The sequence below is a fragment of the Chelonia mydas genome, chromosome 2 (assembly GCF_015237465.2).
Source record: "Chelonia mydas isolate rCheMyd1 chromosome 2, rCheMyd1.pri.v2, whole genome shotgun sequence".
Taxonomy (NCBI): Eukaryota; Metazoa; Chordata; order Testudines; family Cheloniidae; genus Chelonia; species Chelonia mydas.
The window spans coordinates 186109525-186136247 of record NC_057850.1 but is presented as its reverse complement, the minus strand read 5'-3'; the positions used below and the strand labels follow the sequence as shown (position 1 = coordinate 186136247).

At 44.4% G+C, this 26723-nt stretch overlaps 1 protein-coding gene across 2 annotated transcripts in view; it reads left to right on the top strand.

The window, feature by feature from the left end:
- The window catches only part of SH3BP5 (SH3 domain binding protein 5), a 61840-nt gene extending 36464 nt beyond the window's left edge, over positions 1–25376 (top strand). For both annotated transcript variants that reach the window (XM_037890330.2, XM_037890332.2), the window contains exons 4-9: positions 209–373; positions 9073–9203; positions 12770–12812; positions 15806–16025; positions 22498–22758; positions 23942–25376. In XM_037890330.2, the coding sequence (XP_037746258.1) occupies positions 209–373; positions 9073–9203; positions 12770–12812; positions 15806–16025; positions 22498–22758; positions 23942–24120 (999 nt within the window). In that variant the 3' untranslated portion in view covers positions 24121–25376. The remainder of the gene's footprint in view (positions 1–208; positions 374–9072; positions 9204–12769; positions 12813–15805; positions 16026–22497; positions 22759–23941) is intronic.
- Positions 25377–26723: the final 1347 nt, after the last annotated feature.

Below are 26723 nucleotides of genomic sequence, written 5' to 3'. Positions count from 1 at the left end.
GAACAGCATGGTAATGCTTTACAAAGGACATGTGTGGATATGAACTAGCAGTGACCCAGGCAAGGAAATATGTATGTGCTGCCAAACAAAAGGGTGGGAAATCAAAACACCGGAGTGTTTTTGTCCTTAAAATCCTGGTCTTAGCTATTTTTAAGTACTGTCACACTTAAGTGTTTGTTGATGCCTAATTGGAGTGTCTGTTTTCTAGGCACAACTGGAAGCTCAGAAAGCAACCCAGGATTTCCAGAGAGCTACTGAGGTGCTGCGTGCTGCCAAGGAGACCATTTCACTCGCTGAACAGCGGCTGCTGGAGGATGACAAGCGTCAGTTTGACTCTGCCTGGCAAGAGATGCTCAATCATGCCACCCAAAGGGTAAGATCAATAAGGAGCTGCTTGCTTCAAGTCCCTTGCTCAGTTTGAGTTAGCTTTGTTGCATGCCACAAGGCCTAAATTCTTTTTGATTTGCGTGAGGGATGATGCAGAAGGGCGGTAATTCCACCGGCAAATGAATAGAAATAGATTGTGAATCAGGTACTTGGGGCACTATTAAAGATGAAATAGGACAGGGCTTCCTGTGAGATGGTGAAGAAGGCAGCTTGTCCATTTCCAGGAAGGGTTAAGGGGAGCCACTTTGGATAAGCTAAGAGCTGCTCTCACCGTGATTGGAGGGCATGGAGAGGATGAACACAGTGGAGTCTGCATAGGTTATTCTTTTTACCATGCCTGTCACTATGGTACGTGAGCCCCTGGGCCAGCAGCTCCCTTACCCGATTGTATGGTGAGGAAGAGGAATAGGAATGCTGAGTCAGACATGCAGGTGAAGTTGAGTGGGAGGGAACCAGAATGGGGAGCCTCTGCAAAGGAAGGGGGGGAGGAAGCAACTCCAGCAGGTCTCAAGACCCAGAGCCCTCTTAGGGTATGTCTGCACTGCAAATAAAGACCCAAGGCTGGCCCATGCCAACTGACTGGGCTGCGGAGACAGCAGGAGAGTCAGTGCCCGAGGAAGGCCCCTTCCACTGAGGCATCCATGGGGAAATGGAGAATAAAATAAGACTAGTATTTTGAGGACCAAGGCTGCTGTTTTAAGTGCCGTGAGCCCCCCAAATGTAAAGAGTGCAGGGTAGAACTGCACTGAGACATCAAAAGCCTGCATGTGGGAGTAGGACCCTGGATTCCATTCAATAGACCTGAGTTCTCTCCCTGGCTCTGCTGCTGGCCTGCTGAGTGACCTGGCCATGTCAATTCACTTCTCCAGGCCTCTGCTTCCTCCATCTGTAAAATAGGGATCATGACACTGACCTCCTTTGTAAAGTGCTTTGAAATCTAGAGACGGCAAGTATTGCATAAAAGCTAGGTGGTGGCAGTAACACTTGTGTTAGAGAAATTCTTACTAACTTTTTTATGGTTTCTTCCCACTTTCTTTCCTAAAACAATGCAAAAATGGCTTTGGCTTTTTTTTTTTTTTTAAAAAGAACATAGAAGAACCAAACCAAACTTAAAACCTCTCTTTCCAAGCCTCTCCAGATGTGCCAGGAAAGCTTAACCCACTATTCCAAGCTGGCTGAAGCAATAGTGTAACATTATCTTAATGCTGAACTCCTAATCCCTTTGTGGAAACTGTATTTGATTATAAGACAACATAGTCTTCATGTATAAATTGTATACAACAGCGCTGCCAGATGGTGCGTGGTACCAAAAGGGCAGCAGGTGTGCTGTGTGAAATGGGAAACCTAGTATAGGAAAACTGAACACTGCTGATGTCGTTGTCACCACTGTCGTGTGTTTAAGGTTTCTATACTTCAAAATTGCATGACGAGACCTTCATTGTGATTGCCCAAAGCGATCAGCTGTAGCCCTTATTTGAAGTGAGAAAAGTCTACTAACACACTAACATTTTTCTTTCTTGAATTCTGAGGATGAAAACTGGATGCCTCTGCAGGTTTGCTATACAACATTTCACTGCTAATCTGCCACTTAAAGTCCAGTTAAGCTTGGTAGTGACCAGTTACTAGTGTGAGCTGTGCAGCTTACCTCCCAAACAGAGAGTGCTACAATGGGCACCCTTGCTGGTTGTTTCCCTGTGGAGTACCAAGCAATGAATGAATATTCAGACTGAACTACTGTCTTAGCTCTGCAGGGGGTCACTCTAAGTCAGGGCTGAGGTACTCTGGTGAGTCAGTACGGGGAAAAGTCGGCTGCTGCCTTTGCTGTGGAAAACCAGAAAACTTCCATCTCCAGGGCTGGCAGTCCGACACCTTCCACAAGCACAACTTTCTGGATGGGGGAGAAGTGTGTCTTGTTCGTCAAAAGAATGTGAAGGAAAAGCTCCAAAAAGAGATGAGACATGAGCATTTTTGTTTAGAAGCTCCGTGAGGGAGAGTGATGCATGTTTTGTTTTCCAGAGAAGGACCTTCAGTTAATGCTGACGAAGTCTAGAGAGATGATGACTAATACTAAATCAGAAAGGATGCTTAGGGTTGTTGAGGGCCGGATGGGGGAAGACGCACCATTATTTACATTGAGAATCTTTTTGAAATCTCTCTCTCCTGTAGATGGCCTCTATGAAAAATTTTCTCTAAACCCTTAATGCTGCCTCAGAGAGAATCTAGGGATGAAAATACAATTGAGCAATGGAAGCCCAGAGACTTAGTGTGTGAGATGGTGGCTATTCTGTAGCTGAGCCCAGCATTCTTCAGTAAAACAATCTTGGGATCAATGCCATTCTGTCGTGACGCCTCATTGCGTGACTTTTTGCATGATATCTGGACCTGTCAGGATGACTTACTTATAATGAAACCTCTCCAATGACTAGAGTAAAATAGGAAATAGACCCTAGTGTGTTGGCTGTGATGTTAAAACATCTAGTGACAAAACATCCTATAGGAACATATACATTAATGGAGAACTTCCTTATTGGAAAGAGTCCCATCTTACTCATCCCTTCTGGCTGTTGACCGAACAGTCTGGGTAAAGTTAATTCTCAAATAGTTTCTTTTAGAAACTAAATATCAGTATCTTAGAAGTGGTGGTGTAATCAGTGCTGATTCATGGAATATACACCTTACTGTTTCCAGTCGTAGTCTGCATTATGTTGACACCAGAACTGCAACTGCTTCTGCAATAGGATTTTAGTCACATGACTTCCACTGATTTTTTTATAGGGAGTTTCATGGCTCTTCAAGCCATATCAGTTAGTCTGTGTTTAGGGGCTAGCGCTGCAGGGAGTCTCCCCTTCAGCAATGGAACTGGTTCTACTGTTCAAGGGGAAGGCAGGATTTGAATGGTGTGTGCTGAGGTGGGCAACCCCTACATGTCACAGAGCCCTACAGAAGGTCTTCCAATGCATCTCTGCACAGGGTCATGTAAGGGCTTGTACACATAAGAGGCATGGAGGGCTACTTCGATCATTGGGCTCAATGGTCACTCTGTCATTTGGATGTGGGAGGATTCCTCCTCCTTCCCTGGTACCAGACCCAGCTAGGTGATGCCATGAGGAGTTCATATGCCATGGGAACATATGAATTCTTGTGGCTGGGGAGAGGGGGAACAAACTACAAAGCTATGAATCTGGGGTTGGAGTACGAAGCCAACAACAAAAATAAGCTTCAAATGAACTAGTTCACCTGTGATGGCTGCTTCATATACAGAACTCCTCTGATGGAAAATTACAGCACTTCAATTGCACTGCTCACTCTTTGTTAGTAAATGACAAATGTGGGGTACAAAGTAGACTTCCACAGTTATTGGCGCAGCAATGGATCACATGCAGAATAGCATCTATCTATAAATGTCAAAGTGGGCTACAAACTCGTTTGTTTGAAATCGCCCGGCAAGGGTAAAGTAAGGTCTCATAGACTCATAGATATTAAGGTCAGAAGCGACCATTATGATCATCTAGTCTGACCTCCTGCACAATGCAGGTCATACTCTTTCTTCATATACAGGGAGGGCAGGTATTTTTGGACTGGCTAAAATTTGTCTGACGTGGTACAAAACTGAGCCCAAAAATAACTAGGTAACTGAAGGGCGATAGAAGCAAAGATTATGAAGCAAACAGATAGATGAAAGAACTGGTGTAGGATAAGTGGCTCTGTTATACACAGATGCTGTGGAAATGCTGCAAGATTACCCCAGCTGCTTTTGGGTTGATGGGTGTGGACAGAGTCTGAGGCTTCAGAATATCAAACTGGGCTTGTAATTTGCAGATTCTCTCTGGGAAGAAATGGTGATGGGTCTGGGCGATTGTGACTGCCCCTGATTTGTTCAGGGATTGAAAAGCTGCTAATGTCCATATTTTTAACAGGTCAGTCTATAATAGGGTATACACAAACCTTTAGAACCAACAATATAGAAAATTAAACTAATAAAACCTGGAGGGCCACTGAAACGATATTGCCTATCCTAAAGGGATGGAAAAATAAAATATAGCAGGTATTTTTATTCAGGGGAGCAACCAGGACTGGTATGAACAGCTGCAGGGAGGGTTGAAGAGGGCTGTGCCTTGAACTTTGACTCCTATTTTCATAGGCGCCTAAAGGAATTAAGCATCTAAATCCCATTGAATTTAAATAGAGGCTGCTTCACTCGGTCTGTATAATCTATACCTTCATGCTTTAGAACTCCATCAAACATATACATATGGTGTCCGGGACACTCATATGCAACATGATCAAGTGACTAGGAAGCAGGGAGTCAAATTTAGGGTCCCATTCCTGGCCCCAATCTGCTGTGTGACTTTGGGTGAGTCGTTTAATCTCTCCGTGCCTCCATTTCCCCACCTGTAAAATGGGGTAATGACACTCTTTCCTCTGAAAAGTGCTATCAAAAAGTGCTTCATCTTAATGGTGACTTAGCTATTCTCAGTTAATGAGGTAGACCCAATGTTTTGGCCTCTGTTTAGGGAGGTTTCTGGGAAGAGGACGGGTGTGGGTTTGTTTCCTTCTATAGCAGAGCTTAAGAAACCAACTTCACTATTTTCCAGTTTTAGACACACAGGTGTGTACAAAGAGGCTTCCATAGGGGCCGAAAGATAAATGGTTTTAGAGGGATGAAGGGGGAATAATGGCATTAATGCTTTGGCAGAAGATCAGTGTGATGCACAAATATATATGCATAAGGGTGATATCTGGAGTTTGAGATTAGTTGCATTAAAAAGGAATGTCCTACACACATTTCCTTCATGTATGCAATTTAGCTTTCAAAAAACAAATGACATGCAACATGGCTTTGGTTTATCCCCTAATTCCTTTTCATCTCACCCTTCAGTTGCTCAGAAATATATGGGGCATTCAGAAAAATGTTTTAGTCATCTTGCATTGCCTCTCTTACCACCTTGTTTCTAACTTCCCTCCAACCAACACACTCACTTATTGCTTTTGAAAAAAGAGAATAAACGTGGCACCTGACTAATTTCTATGACAACTCTTGGTGTCCATACAGATTCAATGGAGTTCCCTGCTTTTTCTCTTTTGACTGCATCATTGTTTCTCTCTTGAGGTTCTGACGAGGGTACATTCTTCACTTAGGCTTGTCCTGATTACTTGGGAGAAAACAAAGCAATTCATAGAAACCTGCTCTCCAAGAAAATATATTTTATATTATGTCCCCTTCGATAGAATACCTGGCTGATGGTCTTGGATTTTGTCTTTTATCTAGCAGCTTACTGGTTGCTGTCCATGCTGTGATGAATTCTACCAGACACTGTTGATGATCTAGTAACTAACTACATTAATGGGATAGTCTAGACCTCACCAAGGAACAAGCAGGTGGGCTAGCCAATATAAAGCTGATCTTTTTGTGCCAAGCTGCTCTATGAATACGTTTTTAACTTTTAATAGCATCAACTTCTTTCATAAAAGACCAGAAGAGAGGCTATAACACAATAATGAGAGGCTGTGATCACCTCCAGAAAGCTCTCATCTGACCGGCATTCTTAACCATGCCCTATGTGAACCCTCTTGAGCAGCATTCTTAATGCCTGGGCATAGAGGTGGAGGTGTGGGGAGACTGGTAATAGTCTCTTAAATAACTGGGTTGCAGGCTGGTTAGTGGTCGATGTGAAAAGAGTTGGCTGTCTCATTTCTACATCAAATGCCTAAGCGCATGTTAGTTGGCTGTTCTGGAGATGTCACGGATTTAGCTATCCTATTGCTTGTAGAGTTGTTCCTTAGCTGGGCTATGGGAGGAAGATTTCGGAGCCACGGTCCTGTACCTGTTTTTTGGAGGGAGAGAGAGGACTTATGTTTTCCGGGCTGTCAGTCTGGCACATTGTCTTTGTTTATTTAGTTGTGCAATGTGGGAATTAGGGAAGTAAGGAAGGTTGGGTTTTTTTGATATCCGAAATTATAATATTAAATAAATAATATTAAAGGATTAAATAAACAACCACTCTCACAATTGGCCTCTTTTACAAAGTGTTAAAAAAAAAAAAAAAAAGTCTCCAGTAAAACAGGTTTCATTATTTTGGTTGAATGTTTTTGGTTGTTCATAATTTAATCTATCTGCTCACCTCACAAAAGGCTTTTGTATTTTGAAGAGGCCTAGGCGATCTAGTATGTTGGTGTTTGCAGCATTCATCATGCCATGAGTCAGGATGTGTGATTCAGGATGTCTAAGCCAGCAGCGGTATCAAGCCAAAACTCTTCCTGGAAAGAATCATTTTGGCATTCAACTGAGAAGTGACAATAACCGGAAACGAGCAGCTCCATCTCTGCAGAGCTTCCAGCAGGGTTAAATTCATACGTACCAAGTTTATAATGTGCCATTCCAGGCCCGGCCTTCATTCCACCCCGTTCTCCAACACCCTACCCCTGTCTTGCCTCTTCCCACCATATTCCACCCCCTCACCCGATCGTGCCTGGCCGTTGCTCCTCCCCCCAGGGCCTCCTACATGCCATGTATTGCGGCGGGCAGGATGCACTGGAGGGGGAGGCACTGATCGGGGCTGCCAGTGGGCAGGAGATACTGGAGGGGGGAGGCGCTGATAGGGGGGCTGCTGGTGGGTGCCGAGCACTACTATTTTTTTTTTTTTTTTTTGGAGCACCCCCGGAGTCTGCACCTATGGCTAAATTTCTTTGCCATGCCCAAGGAGGGCAAACCCACTTCCTTGCTGTCCCAGAAGAATGCCGATCTTAAATCTGACACTTCCTTGCCAAAGCCAACCTTGTCTAACTCAGTGATTTTCATCCTGTAGTCCACAGACCCCTGGGGGTCTGCTGACTGTCTAAGATTTTTCAAAGGAGTCTGCGCCTCCATTTGAAATTTTGTAGTGGTCCACAAATGAAAAAAGGTTTATAACCATTGGTCTAATGCAGTCCTCTAGGAAAGGTCAAAGCATCATTCTAGCTTTCTAACTGCTGCACAAGCTGAGTAGCAGCAAAGAGATCAACTAACGTGTTGGATGTAGAGCAGAATCTATCTTGAATATTTTATAATTTTGACCTTTTCTCCAAAGGAAAGAGTCTTATTTATATATGTAGGCAGCTGAGGGGCACTGGAGCTGAATATACATTCTTGGATCTAGTCAGAGCCTATGAAAACTATTCTTTCTAGGTTAGAGGGTTCTATAATAAAATGCATATTTTTTTTGTTGCAAAATATGCAGTGCCGATAAGGGGAATGTGGCCTTAAATGAAACTTCTCGCTATTACAATAATTGAAATTGGTAGACACCAAAGTTTAATTTCATCATTGTTCAGTCTTTCATGTAAGCATTGAAAGGGGGAAAGCGCAGGTTTACTCTGAACGCAATGGAAAGCAAAGGTCAGTTGTGTACTTCAGGTTAGTACCATCCCTTTGCGTGTGTTGAATATCACTAACTGTTTGGTTTGGCCTCCAAGAGTTACTGCTCATTTGATTGCAGGAGAACACAGCAATGCTGATGAGACTAATATTATTTGAAAACAAAATTATTTGCAATTGGTTGTCTTTTCTGAAATAAGAGCCTGCTACTTTGGTCTGAGGTAGACTGCCCCTTCTGGCATGTGTTGGAATAGCTCAAATAATGGAATATACTTTGAGCTATTTACATTGGAGCTGGGGGGTAAATTGGTTTGCATTCTGAATTCTTGGAAAAGGAATATCACAGAAAACAGGGTCCCATCACTTTCTGTAACAATGCTGGCCCGTGAGAGAGCCTGCATATATCACCTATGCAATGGAAACCTTCATGTCTCGTCAAAATGTTGGGGGAGAGAGAGAGTAATGATTACTTTAGTTTATCCTCTGGCTGGACCCTGTTATGCGGTTCACTCCACTCTTATGTTTTCTGCCTGGTATTACAGAAAAATGGATGTCCTAATTTGCCAGGTGGCTCTTCAAATTTGCAAAGCAAAAATATCGCTGATAGCATTTCTGGCATCGTAAACGAAGCAGGACACTCACTGGAGCAGATGAGGAGGATATTTACAGCAATTAAAACAAAATTTACACAAATTAAAGTACTGAGGCAGTGAGCATTATTTATGAATGTCCAAATGTTTGCTTGACTTGTGCCCGAGCCATGAAGCTGTGTGTGTTGGCCTGGAAGTGTTCATGGAAAGCATGATACACTTAACCTTTGGGCCAGTCATATATATGCATCTCTGCCTGCCTAGTCCGTGTGGCAGCATTCGTGATGGCTCATCCTCCCAGCCAGAAGAAGAATGTTCTGTAAAGGAAATAGCTCACGTGTGGAAGAGAATGGGGAAATAACAGGGATGATATGGTAGCTCAGAATGGAGCTGTGTTAATGGATCTTGAACATCTCACGGGGGTTGCAGGGGTACCGAGCTCTCACGTTTGAGGCTGCTTATACCAAAGCTCCCCCAGAATGCACGAAGCAGCAGTATGCTCCTTGTACCATTAATATTTTATTTGCCAACCAGACATGCTGCTGTTTCTTCCAAGAAAGATTTTTCTAAGTAGGTTAATTGAAAGAAGATGTCTCTTCTCTTCTGTTTCTCCCCTCCACCTGGCTACACCTCTGAGAGTTTCAGAGAGGTTATGGAAATGCTGTTAATTAAAATTATATGAAACTGATGAGCATGTGACATGCCTGCTACAACTTAAAGCATTTGTTTCCTCTCTTGCAGGTCATGGAGGCGGAGCAGACGAAAACAAGAAGTGAGCTGGTGCACAAGGAAACGGCAGCCAAATACAATGCTGCCATGGGCCGGATGAAACAGCTAGAGAAGAAACTGAAAAGGGCCATCAATAAATCCAAGTATGTGTTTTAGCTGGTGGTGTGTTTACATGCGAAGCCTACTTGCATGGGGTGCTTCACACACATGGCTTCCAGGACTCCGTCCATGCTGAACCTGCCAGGGGGCTGCACAGATATTGTAACTGTCTGATTTGCAGTCCAGCCCATGCGGTAACAGAACTTTACACTGGCTAAGAAAGCAGCAAGGCTATTGACTAAAAACTTCAAAGGTGTGAGACTACCTCAGAGCTGCTTATCATAGATCAGATTTGTTCGCTTTCTGGAGCCTTCTTGGCAAGCTACGCGAGAGCTATTCTCATGGAAAGGCACACGCTTCCGAGGGTATAGCTAACAAGCGTATGTGATAAATGATAAAATGTGTTTGGTGTGTGGTTCTCCTCTGCTGCATAGAAGTCTATGCAAATGTGGTGGTTGTCAAGAAAAGCTGCCTTTTGTAATACTTGCTCACTGTCTGTGAAAAAGCTTTAGGTAATCTCCAACTAATATTTTTAATTTTAATAATTAATTTCCATTTTCTGCAGCTTGACTAAACAATGATCATTTGTTTAGTGTTTAATCCCTCAGTCTAAAAATTACTTTATCAATGTCTGTTACTATTTTGCTTGATACATATAGAAGTATTAGTGCTTTCCCAGGAAACTCTATCTCACGGGTTCTATCTCACATGTTGTTGCCACAGTGTAGCCTGCAGCCACTCCACCTTGTGCTGTGCGTTTCTATAAGATAAGATAAGCAGGGTGCCAGTATTGGATGGGAAACCTCCATAGGTGCTGAAATAAATATTCTGCAGTTCAGTAGATGGCACTCTTTCCTCTAGATCAGAGTGCTGGTAGGGGCATTAAGTTACCAAAAGAGCCTTTATTTGAATGGGATAGAAAGCGAAGGTCCTGACAACTTACCATTCAGGTCTTATGGACTTTTTCATAAGAATAAGGGTGTTCATTCTGGCGCCCTGACCAGCTGTTACCTTGGGTACATTCTGCTACCCTCGATTCACCTTGCAGTGTCAAATGGATACAGCTTCCTCACTTCCTGCCCCAAACTGTGTAAGGATGCTGTGTCCTGTAACACTTCACTTCGGAGCTTTCTGTGCCAGTGGTGAGTGGAATGACCATGCTACATGCCTTGCCACTTTACAAAGCAGTTCCAAAGCTCATGCTCAGATAAATTGGTTAGTCTCTAAGGTGCCACAAGTCCTCCTTTTCTTAAGGCTGAATTAGTTAACACTGCAAAACTTTTCAGAACATCAAACTTTTCATTTTCTCATGTGAGCTTCGTAATGTAAACAGAAGACAATCCCACCAGTTTTTATGGGGAATAGGAGTCTATTGTCTAGTCTCTTCCCATGAGTTCAGGTTGAGGGGATGTAAAAAACAAACTGCTTCCCCAAGAACATATTAATATTCTTTATCTGAAAAATGGAAACAAAAATTCCTGCATCTCAGGGATGTTGAGGCTGCGCTAATGACTCTTCAAAGTGCTCAGATGGTAAACACCAAAAAACCCCCTACATATAAAATCTTATAAGTAAGGCTATGTTTTAGTCATGGGTATTTTTAGTAAAAGTCAGGGACAGGTCATGAGCAGTCAACAAAAATTCATGGCCCCTGGCCGGTCCATGACTTTTACTAAAAATATCAGTGAATAAAACTTATGGGGGGAGGGCTGCCTGGGGGCCCCGTGGGTGCTGGGGGAGGGCGGCCTGGCTTCTTGGACGCGTGGCGGCGCATGGCCTGGGACCCCTGCTGGGGCGGGGGGGCTTGGTGGGGCTGGCTAGCAGGCTCCCTACCTGGCTCTGCACCTCCCCATCTCCCCCCAGCTGGAGGTTGGGGCATGGGTGAAGCGGGCTGTGGGCGGCGCTTACCTGGGGGCTCCCGAGAAGCGGCAACACCCCCCTTGCTCAGCTGCTAGGCTACGCTAAGAGATGGTGAGATGCTGCAAGGAATGAGATCAGGAGCCAAACTTGGTTGCTCTGCTCCCAAGCAGTAGAGAGGGCAGTGGGACTTGACTGGCTTTCATGGTTTAGCCTAAAACTAGGGTGGAACCCAGGGCCTCAGGAGAAACCTTCACTTTGAACCAGAGTTGTGTATAGATCCCATATAATGTGTTTGAATTTCAGAGTAGTTAATCGCCTTTTGTAAGGATAAGTTACGTGAGGAGGCTAAATGGAAAGAGGATAATGAATTCTTAATTTTTCGAGCCAGATTGTGAGTCTCTTCTTCCAGTGGTGGGCAGTTACTGCCATATGAATAGTCCTTAATGGGCCCACCAGTGGAGTAGTGACTTACCTGGGGGTGTAGAGTTGCAGTGCAGCCCTAGATGTTTTTGTTAATGCAGTAAACAGATGCGTGTTTCACGTGTTACAATAATGGAGCAAGGGCTGTTGAGTTACAGATAGCTGTAGTGCACAGTGGGCTGTACGGGACCCAAAGAGTGTGCGATGCAGCTAAACAAAGAATTGGTGACAAATCTAGAATTTGGCTGTTACGTGCAGGTCAGGTTTTATTAGATGAACTCAAATTATGGGTCAGGGTTAACAATCTCTATGTGTCTGGTATTTGAAAGCTGGATTCTGGCACCCTTATATTCAGTAACATGTTGCTCCCCAAGAAACTTCAGTGGGACTGTTTGCAGAGTGAGGTGCTACTCAGTGGTATTTGGCATCTCAGAATCTAGCTCATAGTATGGAAATACAGTGTAGTGGTTGAAGTCTTCATTGTATGTGAGGACTTCTCTGACTGTTCAACTGCCTGGCTGTGATTAGGATAGCTCCTGAAATGTGCAAGTACTTGGAAGATCTATCTCAGTTGAATAAGATGATTTTATTATTGCCCCGTGTAGCATCAGATTGATGACTCTATCTTCAAAGCTTTGGAATAGAACTTGCATTCTTGGCTCTAAACTGTGCCTTTTGTATACTTGATATCTGATGATGCTATAAATAAAGCAGGAAACAGCTCAAGTGTAGCATCTTTCTGTTTTGTGACTGAGCAAGGACAAAACCTTGGAGTGTCGTGCAGCTGGAGGGAAAAATGTGCAGATGTTCATCTGAATCCTTCCTGTAGTCTGGAGAGAGACCGGCATTTTACTTCCAGCATTCTAAAAAAACACACACCAAAGATCTGTGTATATGCTCCAAGAATTGTGTTTTTTGAAAGGGGGGGCATTCTACCCATTTTTAGAAGGTTAAGACCCTGATTCTAGAAGGCGCTTAAGCATTTACCTAACTTGAAAGCACACTGCTACAGTGGGACTATTTGTGCTTACAGTTGGGCATGTGCTTAAGTACTTAGCAGAACCAAAGCCTAAAAGATTTGTATTCTGTCAGCTCAAGTAATCTGTATTGTTCAAGAGTATAACTTTTAGAACAGGGGTCTCGTTAAAAAAAAAAGAAAATTGCAGCGTGCAAACATAGATGTTTCCATTTTAGATAGGCAACCCCTGAGGATTAAATTGCTGGCATAAGACATAACTGCTTTAATGCTTTGGGCCAGAGCCTCTCTCATACTCCAATCCCCTGGTGTTATCCCAGCAATTGTAACAAATTATTCTTTATTTTTCCACAGGCCTTATTTTGAACTGAAGGCGAAGTACTATGTACAGCTAGAGGTATGTATCTAATTCAGATCTAGTAATGACTGCTTGCAGTAAAAATTTTAAATACAGTGCAACGGGCTGCTATAATCACGCTGCATTTCTGTACGAAGTACATTCCATTCCAAACGCTTCATGTTGAGGAATACACTAAGCCTATTTTAAAAATAAAAGGCCAAAAAAGACTGTTTCCACTTGTGAAGTAGGCGGGCCCCAAAACCCCATTAGAGCCCTGCTGCTTGTTGCTGGAACTCAGTGAATAACTTGACCAATTTTGCCTCTTTCAGCAGAATCTGAAGTGTGTGAATTTAATTTACTCTCTGGTTTACAGTTCAAGTTGTTTCTTAAGTGTTTGAAGTCACACAATACTATTTCTCCTCCGTGATCGGATGAGAGTTCTTACAATCAAGTTTCCAGTAGCAAATCTGCAGAAAGCAAACTTAAGTAAGCTTTCTGTCAGTGCTCAGATACGAGCTTAAAATTTGTGCTAGGATAATGAGCTAAAGAGGGTGCAAACACATACACAGTGAATTGGTTGGGAAAAGTAGAATATTCACAGAAAAAGGTGGGCAGTATTCACTGTTCTCCAGGAAGTGTCCTGGGAGCTGTGATCTGTGGCTAGAGTAGCGGTTTATTTCTACTGATGGTAGGAAGAAAGACAGAAGTGCGTCATGTGTGTGCATGGAGGCAATGGAGGACGGTGGAGGGATTGCTGAGTACCTTTGGGGCACGCAGGGGAGGGAAAGAGCTACATTAGCAATATTTCTACCTGGCGTAGCAACCAGCTGTTCAGGCACGAGTCTGTAAATGGACCACTGGATCCCACGTGTTTCTAAGCCAACTGAGTCTGGTAGAGTCTAGTCTCTGTTTTCTAGATCTGGGACCCTTGAGCAGACCCAGACTCAGACCTCATCTGGGGCCCTTCTTTGGGGCCCATCCAGCTCCTCTAAACCCTGAAATCAGCATCTGAGCTCTCCGAGGTGCCCACTCCCTTGCCTCCTCATCACTTACACATGCTCACCCAGAGCTCCATCTAGGCAGTGAGCCCGAATGTAGCCCCTTCTGGGACAGGGTGACAGGAAAGCAAGGGACACCGGCTCAGTAAAGGAATTTTTGTTAACCACAGAGACTTGACTCTTGCAGTACTGGAGTGCGCTTCCTCCCCTAGTCTGAGCTCACCCTTCCCGTAAGCCTGTGGCTCGTCAGCAGTTCAGGCTGGGCAGAATCCCTCCTGTCCCCTCTCTCCTGCACATCGTCCTTACGTGTAGTGATGGTCACCCCCAATCCAACGCTCCCTGTTCCCCCCGCCGCCCGGGACCCCGCTCCCTATCCAACCCCCCCTGCTCCCTGTATCCTGACCCTCCGCCCCGTCCAACTGCCCCCTGTCCCCTGACTGCCCCCCTGGACCTCCTGCCCTCCCCCCGTCCGCTTACCCTTACCAGGCTGCTCAGAGCGGCAGGACAGGCTCATTGGAAAGCCTGGGAGGTGGGCGGGCGCAAGCTGCGCTGCCTGCGTGGCAGCATGACTACGGGGGAGGGGGAGCAGCAGGGGAGGAGCCGGGGGCAAGCGAGTCTCCCCGGCCGGGAGCTCAGGGGTTGGGTAGGACGGTCCCGTGGGCCGCCGTTTGCCCACCCCTCCTCTAGGCTGTGTATTCAGAGACGGATCGATCGCATGCTTTTCTACAGAGCCCTCTAGCCTGCAAGCAGGAGCAGGAACCCCATGAAAATTAAAGTGACAGCTTGTAATTTTTACCCAGGTTTTGAAATGCCACCAGGCAGCTGTCGAAAATGCAGTACAGTAGGTTGCCCTCAGGCAAGTTGTCTTGTGTTCAACATACAATACAAAATGGAGTTCATAAATTGATACTGTCATATCCCATCCTGTCACAAGATTTATTTCATGTTTGCTCTTTGTTGTACTCCTTAACACTAGTCTTCTCTCCTAGCTATGGAGTGGGGATTGTGCCTGAAGGGGGGAAAAGGGGGCAGTTAAAGCTGCACACTACAATATTCAAGGCTTTGAAGCTTGCTGCAACCTGGGTCTGAACGCATGTGTGCAGTTTTAATGACCAGGAAGTGATGGGTTAGTTTTGTTTCTGCCCGGAAAACCTCCTGCATCTGTTTGGAGCCAAGTGAGCAGTTCAGCCTTTCCTATTCCCTGATCCTGTAGGGGGAGAGGCAAGGACTGTTAGCATTCATGCTGTCGGCTAGTGAATTGCTGAGGGGCTATGCGATAGCTCTGCTCAGGCACATTCAGATTTAGGCATTTATTCCAACATGTGGCAGTAATGCCTCAAATTGCTCCAGAGCCCAGTCTAGATGATCAGGAACTGGAGAACTCTCCCAAGTCGTTTTCTGCTAGTTGTGCATGTCCATTCACGTCAATAAATGGTCAGAATAAACATAGTCTATTATTAAGCACTTTCATTAGCTCTTCATCTTAACATGGATCACCCTGTCTTCAGCTAATAGAGGTTTATGCGCCACTCTTGGCTATGTGACACACAGAGAATCCTTTCCAATGCACTGGAGTGTTCATTCAAACTGGAACACCGCAACTGTTTGCTTTTTCCCCATGTATCCCCTCACAACTTCCCTAGCTTGTTGCATAATCGGGGTACTTTTCAACTAAAAACCCCTCTCATCATCTGTGCACCAAAACTATTAGTTACATTTTAACCTATGTACTCAAATTATTTAATACCTAGCTCTAATATACCACTTTTCATTGGTAGATCTCAAAGCACTTTACAAAGGATCCCCATTGTGCCCATTTTACAGATGAGGAACTGAGGTACAGAGCAGTGACATGAATTGTCCAAGGTCACCCAGCAGGGAGTGGCTGAGCCAGGAATAGAAGTCGCCTGCATCCCAGTCCAGTGCTCTATCAACTAGGCCGTGTTGCCTGCTTAGCTGGGGAAATGAAGCCCCCTTGTCTCTCCTTATATAATGAGAATTTGTTTGAAGTCCGCAATAGTTTAAAGAAACCCCATCTACCTTCCTCCTTAGCAATTCAAGAAGACTGTGGATGACCTGCAGGCAAAGCTGGCCCTAGCTAAGGGAGAGTACAAAACAGCCTTGAAAAACCTGGAGATGATCTCAGACGAGATCCACGAGAGAAGACGGTCTTCTGCCATGGGACCCCGGGGGTGTGGTGTGGGTGCGGAAGGCAGTAACACCTCTTTGGAAGATCTTTCAGCATGTAAACTGGAGTCAGACTCCATCTCTAGTAAGTATAAAGTTGTGTGTTCAGAAATTCCCATGGGTAAGTGTCGTATGTGGCAGTGGAGGGTTGAAATGAAGGACCTTGTTTGTATCCTACAGCTGGCAGGGGCGGCAGGTTTGTATAATTTTTGGTGGTGCCCAGAACCTGCCCCTGCCCAAACTCCGCCTCCCACCTGCCCAAGGCTCTGGGAGGGAGTTTGGGTGGGGGAGGAGGTCTGGGGTGCAGGCCCTAGGCTGGGGCAGCGGATTGGGGTGCAGGATGCAGGTTCTGGGAGGGAGTTTGGGGATGGGAGGGGGTGCAGGGGTGAGGGCTGTGGGATGTGGGGTGAGAGCTGTGGGGTGTGGGAGGGGCTCAAGGTGAGAGTAGGAGTGTGGGGGGTGAGAGCTCTGTCTGGGGCTGGGGGGGTTGTGGTGTTGGAGAGGCTCAGGGCTAAGGCAGGGGGTTGGAGTGCAGGGGGATGAGGGCTCTGGCTGGGACTGGGGATAAGGTGTTCGGCGTATATGAGGGGCTCAGGGCTAGGGTTGAGGGTGTGTGTGGGGGGGTGAAAGCTCTGGCTGGGGGTGTGGGCTCTGGGGTGGGGCAGGGCTGGAGATGAGGAGTTTGGGGTGCAGGCAGGCTGCTTTGGGACAGGGGCCAGAGAGGAGGACTCCCCCCAGCCCTTTCCCTGCCAGCAGCAGCGAGCTCTGGGGGAGGAGCCCCCCTTTCCCGCCCCCCGAGCAGCACACTCACCCCCACCACTGTCACTGCACCTGCTCCTAGGGCCCCTCTCAGGTCCAGGAATCTCCCTCGCCTCCCCCGTGGTGGGTGCCTGGGGGTGCTGCGAGCGCCTCCTCCCCTCCTGCTGCCCCTCACTGTAGCCTCACTGGGGGTGAGGGATGGGGCTTCCTCTTTGCCCAGCATGGGACAGGAGCGGTGACTGCGGGCTGGGGGGGGCCCCCCTGTGCTGGTGGAGGGTCCCGCCGGAAAAGGGAAGGGTCTGAGGTGGAAGGGCAAGCTCAGTTAGTCTGCCCTGGCCGTCGAGATGGGGGGTACTAGGACCCTGCAGCAGCAGTTGCTGCAGGGAGGCAGCATGGAGCTGCTCGGAAGAGGCAGCCAGGGATGCTCTGCCCCGGGCTGGGGAGATGTGTGGGGGCAGCAAGTGGGGGCTGGGGGACAGTTGGGGGAGGTGGTGGCAGGTGGGCTGGGGGGACACCCGGCCCCAAATATTGGTGGGGCCGGGCCCCTGGGCTCTGAATATTGCTGGTGCCAAGGCACCACATGGAGATATAACTCCCTGCCCCTGATCAGCTGGTGATTAGTCAGATACTTTACAACTTCAGTTAACTCAGTTGCACCTTCTGTTAACCCCACAATTTACCATGCACTTGAGAATTCCCTTCTCAGGGGAAATGGAGAAGAATGGAAACTCTCTATTTTCTCCTAGCATCACAGCTGTTGCAAACCACAGTGATGCATGCAAGAAACAGAATGAGTACACTTCAAAGCATATAAATAAAGGGGCACAACTGACAACGTGTATGCCGTAACTCTAGGGCCTGATATACCATTACAAAACGGTGTGCAGAACTGTTTCTGTTGGTGTGGTATTTATTTATTTAATTTTACTGAAATACACCAGTACAACCCCTCTTTGGATGCAGTTATGCCAGTATTCTGGGTTACTGATACCAATGCATCCATACTGGGGGGCATTGTGCTGCTTTAACATCACTGGTACATCTATATAGTAAACTACTGTGGTATAGTTAAAGCAGTACAACTCTTGTCTTTAGGCCTTGTCTACACAAGCTGCTTTCATTATGTGGGCTCCTTTGATATGTTGCCATGTAAATAGTGCAGCCATAAGAACATAAGAATGGCCATACTGGGTCAGACCAAAGGTCCATCCAGCCCAGTATCCTGTCTGCCAACAGCGGCCAATGCCAGGTGCCCCAGAGGGAGTGAACCTCACAGGCAATGATCAAGTGATCGCTCTCCTACCATTCATCTTCACCCTCTGACAAACAGAGGCTAGGGACACCATTCCTTACCCATCCTGGCTAATAGCCATTAATGGACTTAACCTCCATGAATTTATCTAGCTCTCTTTTAAACCCTGTTATAGTCCTAGCCTTCACAACCTCTTCAGGTCAGGAGTTCCACAGGTTGACTGTGTGCTGTGTGAAGAAGAACTTCCTTTTATTTGGTACTTTGAATAAGGGAAGCAAAGAAATAGGAACATATTAGCTCAGTGTGCTGCATGTCAGGTGTGGAGATGCATCTTCTCTGAGAGACAAACACCAGTAAGATTGCACAGCAGGCCCAGATAGTCACACTGTTTAGTGGAGATGATTTTGAGCTGCAAAGATTGGAACATTCCCCAAGTTCTGGGTAGCCTTGGATCTGGGTTTCTGATTCAGGCCCCTCTCTACTAGGAAGAATGAGCTGCTAAAGAGGAGAGACTAAAATAGCTTGAGACTGAAAAGAGGCTTCCTTTTCTGTCGCCCCCAGTTATAGTTTTCTGCTCCAAAAATGATCCCTTCTGTAAATCCAATCCCACAGCTCCCTTCTCTCTGTATCTCCGCTTTTGTCTGCAGGAAAAAACCCTGTCAAAGTGCTGCTGATCACAGGACTTGTTCATAACTACATAACCTCCCTGCAGCCCTAATACGCTGCCCTCATGGATATAAGCCAGCCATTAGGGCTTCTTGAAATTTTGAGGCAGGTCCCCCAAAGGTATTATTGGGCTTGTTTCTTTAGACAGTCTGTCCTCCCTGTATATAAGTACAAGCTGGTATATGCCATATCACCCACCACCTTGGCATTATTAGATTTAGTTTTCTTCAATATTGCATTGTCTGTTAGTTGATGCTTACATCTCATTCATGGAGTGCACGCTTCTGGTGGCCAGGGATGTAAAGGAGCTAAAAATGCACGCAGTGTCCAATTTGCTGCCCACACTTCCCAAGATCAGATGCATTAGGACAACTACTCCACAACTCATTCTGTGTAGAGGGATATATCGGGCCTGGTTCTGATCTCACACCAATTTTATTACCATATAATGGTGAATACATATTGATGATTAAACCCTTCCCCCGATTTAAATTAAAAAGTCAGATTTTTAAAATTTTTTTGTTTGTATGTGAAAGTATGGCAATCTGTGTTAAGGCCTATACTTATAATATGTTAAAATCATTTAAATTAAATATAAACAATAATATTATGCAGTTTGCTGCCAAGTTTTAAAGAAAATCAAATAACTGAACTGGTGGAAGCCACTGGCTAAGCACATGGAACCAGAGTTTGTTGAAGTGTTAAGCCAGCTTTTGACAGTGCAGTAGTCTCTTCTGCAGGTGCAGAGAATGTTTTTTTTTTATTTTTTTTTATTTATTTCAATTTATTCAACTAGTTCAGTTCAGTGACTAGTACAGAAACCAACTGGGAGCTGAAAAAGCAGGAAAGCGTGTTTCCCTCTGCCAATCTATGAATAAAAAGTAGGTGTGAAAGAATGAGATCTTGAAGGACATGGTGAACAGCAACCATCACTTCAGTTCTCTGACTACAGATCATACTGCCTTTGTTTAATACATCAATTTTAAATTCAAATCTTGTTTTAATAAACTTCTTATGTATCCAGTACACAAATAAAATTAACTAACATAAACAATTAAAATGCTGTTTTATATATTGAATTCCAATTTCCATCCAGATAGAGATTGACACAAATCACAAGGAAAGAAAATTAATACTTTACTTTCTAACACACTAAAATGGTGAATGATGCACTTATTCCATAGCTGATAACTCTGAATAAATGTATATTAAGCTATATAATTGCATATCTAAATGTGCATAGACATTTTGCTCACCAGGAGGATAGACTAAGTACCAAATTTAGCATAAAGGCTATATTTAGTTGCAAATCAACACGTTTTAAATAATGAGAATCAGCTTTTCTTTAGGAAGACCACTATGAAGAACAAATGCAAAACAAGATTTAAATTCAGGTTTTCTGCTTGGTGATTAAAATCAGTGATTTAAATTGCTTTGACTTAAATCAGTCCACCCTGGACCAAATAGTTCCACGTCAGTGGAGTTACTCCTGACTCTCACTGGAGGGAGAGAATCCAGAATCAGGGCCTGACTGTGGATTAAAGACCTGCCAGTCCAATAAGAACATTACACCCAGAAAATTTAATTTATTGCCCATCATAATGGGTGATACCTTTCTACCCAAGACTGTTTATTTCTTGAATACAGAACAAAATTCTGTCTGCTGGGCTTAGGTGAAACTTGTGAGCAGCATACACTGATCTTTGTTGGCAATAGTAGATACTGTTCAGTTTCTTACTTGGTACAGCTTGTCTTTGGTAATTAAATATGAACTGTAATTTTCTTTAGTTGTATTTGTCTTAGACTAGCAGATTAGTGCTACTTACGAAGCAGATCATTTCTGCAAGTAGGAACTACTTTTGTAGCCACTGTTGCTCATCTCCTGCAAAATTATCTGGCACTGCTCCATATGTATTGATAAAACATGGGGAGTGGGAAGAACCAGTTACGTACCAGTTTTATGTCTGGAGGAGATGGAACTCTGCTGTGCAGTCTTGGACTTAATGTTTAAAAATATCAGGAGGTGGCTGCTGTAATTATCCATCTATCATCTGCTGAAGCATTCTTAGGTCAGTTCTGTAACATCTAGTACATGGAGGCTGGAGATCCTTGAAACAACAAAGCTGATGCGTGTTTCTTTGTTTGTACCCTTTATGTTTATAAATAATGAGCAAGAGCCAGAGGTTTATAAGAAAATAGAAAAGACGCCTTGAATTTTTTCTTCGAATTTTTTCCTTGTTAACACTGTTATTGTGCTTTGTGTTCTTTTAACTGGGTTCTGAGTGAACTTTTCTTTCAATAGCAAGAACTGCAAGGAAGTGTAACTGAAGATAACTTCCAGTCATTATAAATTCCGTGTTGTGTGGCTTGTTCAGCCCTGCATGGTTCTGTCAGAGGCATCAGTCCTGCCAAGGCTTATGCACATGAGTGACCCCTTTAATCGCAATGGGACTACTTGTGTCTGGGACAGCTTGGAAAAGAGACGACTAAGGGGTATATGATTGAGGACTATAAAATCATGACCGGTGTAGAGAAAGTAGATAGGGAAGTGTTATTTACTCCTCCTCCTAACACAAGAACTAGGGGTCACCAAATGAAATTAATAGGCAGCAGGTTTAAACAAACAAAAGGAAGTATTTTTTTCACAAAATGCACAGTCAACCTGTGGAACTCCTTGCCAGAGGATGTTGTGAAGGCCAAGACTATAGGGTTCAAAAAATAACTAAATAAATTCATGGAGGATAGGTCCATCAATGGCCATTAGCCAGGATGGGCAGGGATGGTGTCCCTAACCTCTGTTTGCCAGAAGCTGGGAATGGGCGACAGGGGATGGATCACTTGGTGATTACCTGTTCTGTTCATTCCCTCTGGGACACCTGGCATTGGCCGTCAGAAGACAGGATACTGGGCTAGATGGACCTTTGATCTGATCCAGTATGGCTATTCTTATGTGTGCATAAGCCTTTGGCAACATGGGTCCTAATCCTGCAGTGACCAAAGACTGGAAACTTTAGCTTTAACAAGACCTACTGCACTTGTAATGCACAAAATGGAACATTACTGATTTATTCTTCCCCCACCCCCACACTCAGCGAGGAGTCTGTGGCTTACTCCATCCTGTGCTCTTGACATGGTTAATGCTAATTGTAATTTTGCGTACAAAATGAGCGAGGAGACAGATTTTGTGTTGTTTAGTGATCCCTGTGCCGAGGGAGATTCTAGTGCAGTGGCTCCCAATGTATTTACCATTGTGGGCAACCAATACTACCTGTATTGCCCTGAGGATGTCACATGGGCCGCAGCTGTGTGCTGATTGGGCTGCGGGTTGAGAACCGCTGTTCTAGTGAGTCCTGTTGGATTTTAGCTGCATAAGCAGTAAGATAATATGCAGTAGCTGAGCTCCCACCTTCTGCCACATCTAGCTTTAAAATATTACTACAGATAGATATTGACAGGCCCCAGACAGGTATCCCATTGTGATGGGTACAGTACACTTATTACAGAGAGAGTCACTGTCCTGAACTGCTTTGTCTGGCTTACAACAGACTATAATAGGTGGACAAGACATACAGGTGGGAGGCATAGTACAAATAGGCTTGTTTTTTATCTCAACACAGTGAGGAGTAGTAGTAGTTGCCGCTACAGTATTGGATGGTACATCATGTTAGCTTGTTTCTCCCAAAAGCTTCTCAAGAAATGGGAATCTTTCTCCCCTCACCCAAGGCCTGCTAATGAGATGCAATGTTAATATACGGCAGAGAAATAGTTAAACTCTACGTGTAAGTGCAGCCCTTAAGATAGCAATGTACATTCCTGCTGATGGACAAGCTGCTTTGTGGAAATGGGAAGGCTAACTGGAATTCCCCCCCAAACATTACAGTGGCTTCTGAAGTGTTTGAGGATGACAACTGCAGCAGCTTCGTGTCTGAAGAAGATTCTGAGGCCCAGTCAGTGTCCAGTTTCAGTTCTGGTCCTACAAGTCCCTATGAGATGCCCACTCAGTTTCCTCCAGCAACGCGACCTGGAAGCCTGGACCTGCCCAGTCCTGTCTCCCTGTCCGAATTTGGGATGATGTTTCCTGTTCTAGGCCCTCGAAGTGAATGCAGTGGGGCATCATCGCCTGAATGTGAAGTTGAAAGAGGTACGTAGAGCTGGGTTAGCCCAGGACCAGTTTATTATGCAGCTTTATAAAGGAGCAGAAGAACTTGCTCAACTCCTGCAGGGATGCTGTGCTGATTGGGTTCAGACACACTGTCCGCTCTCTGGGCGGGGCCAGAGCTAGTTTCATCCCACAGTATTACTACCCTTTAAAAACGTCGTTATTTATTCCTGAAAATGAGAGGTTCCCCAGTTTCACTCCTGCCTGACCCCATGTTCTATACAGCAACGATGTTAGCGGCGTAGCAGTAACTAACTGATCCATCAGTTGTTGCCTTCCACTATTTGGATTCTGATATTACATTATTTGAAGGATAAGCGCTGAGCTGTTTTGTTTTGTTTTTTTGGAGGTAGGGGGAAGTAATGATGTAATCCTGCTGCCCAGTTCTGATCAAATAAGGTGCCAAAGGAGAAACGGAGCTTAGAGGATTAATCGCTCTCCTACTGAAGTCTGTCAGTCATTGCATTTGGTGATTCAGGGCACAAGACAAAACTCAGCTTGGAAGGCCAACATCCATTATTTAAGGCCTTTGTCTACACTAAAGGGAAAAGTCAATCTAAGCTATGCAATTTGAGTTACGTGAACAGCGTAACTCAAATCGACGTATCTTAGATTTACTTACCGCAGGGTCCACACTAGGCGACGTCGACGGGAGATGCTCTCCTGTCGATTTCCCTATACTCTTCTTGATCAGGAGTCGAAGGGAGAGTGATCAGCGGTCGATTTAGCAGGTCTTCACTAGACCCGCTAAATCGATTGCTAATGCATCGATTGCTGCAGCGTCAATCCTCCAGTAAGTGTAGACGAGCCCTAAGTATATTACACTTTGTCCTAGGTCAGTGGCGCTCAAACTTCTTTTACTGGTGACCCCTTTCACATAGCAAGTCTCTGAGTGCGACCCCCCCCCCCCCATATAAACACTTTTTGATATATTTAACACCATTATAAATGCTGGAGGCAAAGCGGGATTTGGGGTGGAGGTTGACAGCTTGCGACCCCCCATGTAATAGCCTTGCGACCCCTTGAGGGGTCCTGAGCCCCAGTTTGAGAAGCCCTGTCCTAGGTTCTTAGATACTTTGGTGAAGGAAGTTGTATGAGTGCCCACTTGACCCATATAGCATTCTAAGACTTAAGGTTTAATAACATTTTAATTGTGTCTTTGCAGGGGAAAGGGCAGAAGGGGCTGAGAACAAGATCAGCAACAAAGTGAACAAGAATAGGAGCAGCAGTGGCAACTCCACTGAAGGTCTGGCTTTGGATAACCGAATGAAGCAGCTTTCACTCCAGTGCATGAAAGTCAAAGAGGGGATCATTGCAGACAGAAAAGCTGTACAAATTGGCTGAGTCCTCCTGCTGCTCTGGTTAATGGGAGTATAAATATACATGAACTTCAAAATGTCTGAAGAACATTGTGCCAATAACTGTTTAATATATGCCAAATCTTAAGCGTTTACTCTACAAATTTAAAACTGCACTAAAGAAGTTTGATGTTGAGGGCTGAAGTTTTTTTCAGTAAAATCTTTGTAGGACAGACAAGTTGTCAAATGTGTAAGTTGTGCTTGCTGTATTTCACAGCCTTTGTAAACTGTTTTGTAGCAGCCTGGCTGAAGCAATAACTAGCATTATTCCTGTATAAACACATGCCAGTAAGGGTGTGAAATCCAAGCCAAACACTTGTGGTGAGCAGTTTGGCTTCAGTTTTGTAGAATGAGATGCACTTTAGATACAGTGGATCTCTGAAGTGTAATTGGCATATCCTTTAAACAACCATATTTGTCTGTATTATTCTGAAACTGTAGAAGTATTTTGTATACAAGGAAGCTGTTGCATGTGTGGGTCTAGAAGTCTTCGGTCTGCCTCCAGTGCTCATGAGGAAGCTAGTCATGACCTAAAGTATTGGCCCGAGAGGGTGGCATTATTACTCAATAGTTGCGCGCTCCTTCTAACCCCCTACTTTTCAGGTGGGGAGCGGGGTGACTTTGAGGGTGAATTCAGTGCCAAAATGACAGATTTAACTTGTTTCTAAGAATTTGAGTATCATTTTTCAGCACCTGAAGCGTTGTTACTGTAAAATGAAATGAATTGATGTGTGCCAGAGAGAAGTCGTATTAGATCTCGACCTACCGAATAGTAGAAGCTTGTCCTTAAGATACGCATGAAGAAAAGGAGTTGCTAATGTGGATTGATGACGTGTTAATTTCTCTGTAGGTTGTAATGTGGGGTTTTAGAATTGTTTAAGGGACTTATAATTTTAGTATCCCCTAGAGAAACTGTTCACTAAAAATAGAAAGAGAATGGGGGCATGTTTTGGCAGCAGCTGTTAGGCAGTAGTGGTGTCTAGTAGTTATGCTAATAAGTGGTAGCAAAAATCCTAGGACAACTCAGTTTTGGTGGCTGAACATTTCTGAAAGCATCCTACTATATCTAAAGTATTCAGTTTTCTGTTGTTAATTGGATGGGAATTTAGCATCACCCAAAATATTTTCTATTCCTTGTTTTGTAGTCCTGGTGTATTTTGTCCCAGCCCCTTGGCTTGTGTATCTATTCTCAAAGTAAATGTAAAATTCTTCACACTACAGTAAACGTTTTGGTTTTCCACATTTTATTTTGTGTTGTACAGTTTCAGTGTATTTGAAGTACTAAATATTTCAGTAGCTGTTCTAAACGTAGTTCCATAGTAAAACCAGAATCTGATATTTAAACCTCTTTATGACTAAAATGTGCACGTGGTCCACATTCACTCAATGAAATCATCATCATCATCTCTCGCGATTCCAATGCCAAATGCACTGGCAATTAGTGAAATGAAAACAGAGGCTTAAGGCAGTTCCAGAATCAGTGTATTGGAGAATACCCAAATCAGGACAGTACATTTTCAAACAAGACCTAACACTAGGAATACCCTGCAGTATGTGGACAGGTATTGTCTCATTACAGCTTTGTAACTAGATTTATATGCATGACTCATTTGGTATTATGAATTTCCTATGACCAAAGATTAGCCAACTTTGTATACAGTGTTGCCCTTTTTTGAAAGATCACTTATGATGTATAAGTCCTTCCCCCGCTGCATACTAATAGTTCTGTGCTTCATTTCACTATGGAAAGCTGTAACAAAGCAAGGCAAAGTCATGGAGAAGGGAGCCTGTCCTCAGAATTAACGGAGATTCAGTGTGTTACACCTACTGATCATTTGCAGAGATGGGCTCAATGATCTGGAACTTGCAGAACAAACGTTTAACCCTTAGATCACTAGCCTCTTTGAGCTAGACAAATACTTAAGAAGACATGTTTATATCTCCAGTTTACGAAGTAACAAATACTTTGGGAAACATGGATAGACTGTAGCTTAAATAAAATACGGAAGTGTCTCCATAAAACTGCATAATTTTCATGTCACCTAATCTTTGTAGCTAAACCAATTGTCTATTCTGCCTCTACTAGGTAAACAACCAAGCAATTAAGTGCTGAGTACCTACTTTTGCAGACATGCCAACTCTCTCAAATGCACTTCCTTGTTTCCTTCTTCCCTTGGCATCAAATCCTTCCTACTATTAAAAGGTAAGTTACTAATTAAAGATCCAAAACACCTGCACTCTTGGAAAGTTTCTCATTTGTGCTGCACAGGACACCAAAACAGAAAGTTTTCCTTATTACCCAGTGTACCTTCATGAAACTTCTAGGCAGATTCCAGTAGGGTGAGACATTACTAGCAGAAAGTATGTTGGTGGGTGATGTGGCCCAAGAAATTAGCAGCTGGTACCCTGCAAACCTACAGCAGAAGGGCAAACTAAGTTTTAAAGAGTAAATATGTGGAAAGGCCTCTTCCTCTGGACACCTCGGCATTCAGCAGCTAACTCTACAATTGAAGTGTGTGTGCACAGCTTGCTTTGCTGTGTTCAGGCAGGCTTTGGGGATCACAGACATTAGTAGAAATGAAAATGCAG